At 41.4% G+C, this 3,461-nt stretch overlaps 1 protein-coding gene across 1 annotated transcript in view; it reads right to left on the bottom strand.

Annotated features, from left to right (window-relative positions):
- cpsf6 (cleavage and polyadenylation specific factor 6) overlaps window positions 1–3,461 on the bottom strand; it is a gene marked incomplete in the record, with an annotated part of 14,475 nt that overhangs the window by 8,768 nt on the left and 2,246 nt on the right. The window contains 5 exon segments of the mRNA XM_035672800.1: window positions 39–59; window positions 1,186–1,293; window positions 2,433–2,606; window positions 2,718–2,863; window positions 3,217–3,320. Of these exon segments, the coding sequence (XP_035528693.1) occupies window positions 39–59; window positions 1,186–1,293; window positions 2,433–2,606; window positions 2,718–2,863; window positions 3,217–3,320 (553 nt within the window).

Raw genomic sequence — 3,461 nt, 5'->3', positions numbered from 1 at the left:
TGGAGGGCCAGGGGGACCAGGGGGACCAGGAGGAGGACGTGGGGGACCTTGCATCCCACCTAAAAGAGAACACAAGGGACAAAACAGAAGCGCATGAGACAAAGACAAAGTTGCCTATATTAGCAGGTAGGTAGGTAGGTTTCCCCATCATTTTGAGTAGATCGAGAAAATAAAAGACTGGTTCAGCTTGAATGTGTAATTGACTTGGTTTGAAACAAAACAATGTAGCTCAACCAATTTGTCGGTCAAGCTCAAACTTTAATATCCCTTAGTAGCCTGTATTTTTCATGTTTTACTTACTAAGGCAGTTCAAAGCAGGAACAATGACACAGACAGATAAGGAAGAGCAAGCCATAGCTACAGGGAACAACACATGTCAAAAGGACATAAAATAATGCTGCAAATGAAATCAGAAGGCAACAGAACAGATGATGAGAAACACTTGTAGCACACTGTTTCAAGCAGGCTTTTTTTTTTTAACCGGAGGTCCTGCATTTAATGCTGGATTTTTCTCTCTCAACACTTAACTGAAAGGGTGCACTGCTATTATTTGCCAGCCCCAAGAGCTCAGCATGGCCAGAAACTGTATACACTGCAGTTAGCACACAGATTATTCCATGCAAGGGCCACTCATGAGATGTCATTAAAGGAGAGACTGCAAGGCTTTGTCATTAGACTTTTTTTTTTTTAATTTAATTCTCACGCAACTGCATGAAGGAATTTTATAGAAACAATTTAAAAGGGATGTGTTTTCTTGACATTGAGCCATTACACATCCTAAGAGAATTGTGAAGCAAAAGCAGTACAAAAGTACCTGTATGTATTCTAACCAGATTTAATACAAGTGTGAAAGAAGTTGAATTTGCTTTAGGTAGTATGAATGTAGTTCAGTGGGCAGAATGCAGGATGGTCTTCAGAAAACTGATTGGGAATTTTAGATCAAATCGATGTGCTTCTCTAAAATATTTGTGTGAACACAGAGTATCTACTCTGACCTCATGTAGGGCCAACAGTATTTGATGGAAACTGTCTATTAAGGGATTTAGAGAGTTTGGTGAGAAACTCAGCTGTTTTTGGGGCAGTCAACCAGACGGTTTCAATGGCACAACTCCTACCAACAAACAGCTGAGGGTTAGGATAAAAAGGCGATCGATCAAATCAATTAGATCAATCGAGGTGTTTCACCTCTGCCACGCCAGCTCCCGTTCCTGCCCCCCGGCGGGAAGGGATTGAAACTCATATCCATCAGAGGGCCATCTTGGTGTCTAATCAGATCTGGTCTCATCCCCGAGCCTAATGGGGAAGAAAGCAAACCAATCACAACTCTTCCCTTTATAAACTTCCCTCTACTAACTGAAGGCCTGTCACAGCCCAGCAGCACGGGGCACCAGCCACTAAGCGAAAGAAGAAATGTGAAAAAGGTGGGATGGAGGGAAAAAGACGCAAAAATGGAAAAAAGAGAAAAGCTGGTTACTCCATTCTCTCCCGCTACGCGTGTAAGACGGCCAATCCAATATTTGCGAGGAGCTTAAGGTTGGTAGCTTGCCAAGTAAAGCTTTGAGCAAATTGCTTGTCAAGGAATGGTGTTGGGAATTTCAGTGAGCAGAAAATTGCAGCCAGGGAAGGAGTATTTGTTCAACTGGAGGTAAAGAGGGACAAAGAAAAAACAAACCAGATGGGGAGGGAAACATGCAAAGACACATCCCTGCCAGGCGAGATTTAATGGGTGAAAGCTCCCTCACATTAAAACACACACTACAACAAACTATCCTTGGTTTCATGCGGGTGTGAGTAGTAGCAAAGCCTGGATTGTGCTAACAGACCAGCACTGCCAGACAGAAAGCAGAATTTTAATTAATCCAAGTTTTCCAGGCACTTGTCACACTATGATGATTATTTCAATCTGTTGCACTGCTATATTATTATTAAAAAAATAATCACCACATGAATGACAAAAGCCTAAAAACAAAAATAATTATATATAAAAACTATACCATGTCTAAATCAGGAATCCATTAACACATAAACCTCAAAAGGTGATAGAGCATGACCACCGCCAGAAGTGATTAAACTTATCCATACACATCACAGATTACACATGCTGTCGTGAGCCAACTGTGTGATTCATGATGTGTATTCTCAATGCATCCATCCATGAATTCCTTTCTAGTGCTGAGCTGAAAATTATTTAATCTATTTAAATGAGAATGGAAATAGAAATCAGCTGGGGTTCCAGTGATTTTCTATCTTTTCTGCCATGAACTCACCTTGTTTGGTACAGAAAAATCAATGTAACATTAAACAAGGTCCAATAACTGGACCCCCACTCCTCCAATAACTTGTACTGACTGACTTCTGCACTTTTAAAATATTATATTTCAACTGAGTGAACTGATACGGGCTTTGTCTCTATCACACTGCCACAAACTAACCAGGAAAGTGTGGTGGCGGCCCGCCAGGCCCAACGGGCCCAGGGAAGCGGTCTCCTCCAGGACCGGGTGGTCCAGGGAATCTGCCTCTACCTCGACCCATGGGGAAACCTCCACGAGGGCCAGCGCCAGGGGGACCAGCTTTACCTTCTCCAGACATCTGGCCTGACTGGGTACCTGTGAAATGATGAGACAACAGTTTTCCATTTAATATGTAATAAATAATAAATGTGTGCGGAGTACAGTATAAAATATACTGATGCCAAGGGTGCACTTTTTTAAACTTACTTTTGCGTGACTGCATCTCAAACTGGCTGAGGGACTGTTTGTTGCATGGTGTGACGATGGGATTCTGACCATGGAGCTCCCTCTTTGACAGCAGCTCCATTAACTTCCTGGATGATGCTTCTGAGCCCACGCACACCAACGCAAACCTGTAAGATAAAGGCAGAAGATACACAATCAGATTAAAGCAAAAATAAATAAATAAATAAATAAAACCAGTGTGACCTGTTGTTCACCCGTGACTTGTGTAAATCAAAGATAAAAAAAAAAAAATCTGCTTCAATCTTAAGCTGACAAAAACCAAATGCTAAACTCATACATATATCTTTTGGTTTCAATAATAAATAATAAAAAGCAGAATGACCAGATATGTGGAAAATTGCCCAATCCAACATAGGATTCCACTTACTACTTTCAATGTGTACCAGGAAGTAATCATCATAAGTTGTAGCAGGCTCTAATTTAGTCCCATCATGTCACAGACAGATAATAAAGACCTCACCCTTTTGACTGGCCGTTGGCTCTGTTTTCAAAGAACTTGATCTCCAGCACATCTGTGATGCCTACTGACCGGATGGCTTCTGTCAGGTCCTCATCTGTCGTCCACTGCGTAAGAGAAGACACCATCATCATAATAATCATACCAACACGCTTAATTTGATTGTTTTATTATCATTTGCAGATAAATCTGTGGGTCAAGACTGTCTTCAACACCTTTACTTGAAAGGGACAATGTGTAGTATTTTA

This window comes from Morone saxatilis, unplaced genomic scaffold (assembly GCF_004916995.1).
Source record: "Morone saxatilis isolate NCDOM2014 unplaced genomic scaffold, NCSU_SB_2.0 Contig10, whole genome shotgun sequence".
NCBI classification, from domain to species: domain Eukaryota; kingdom Metazoa; phylum Chordata; class Actinopteri; family Moronidae; genus Morone; species Morone saxatilis.
This window is presented reverse-complemented; position numbering and strand designations above follow the sequence as displayed.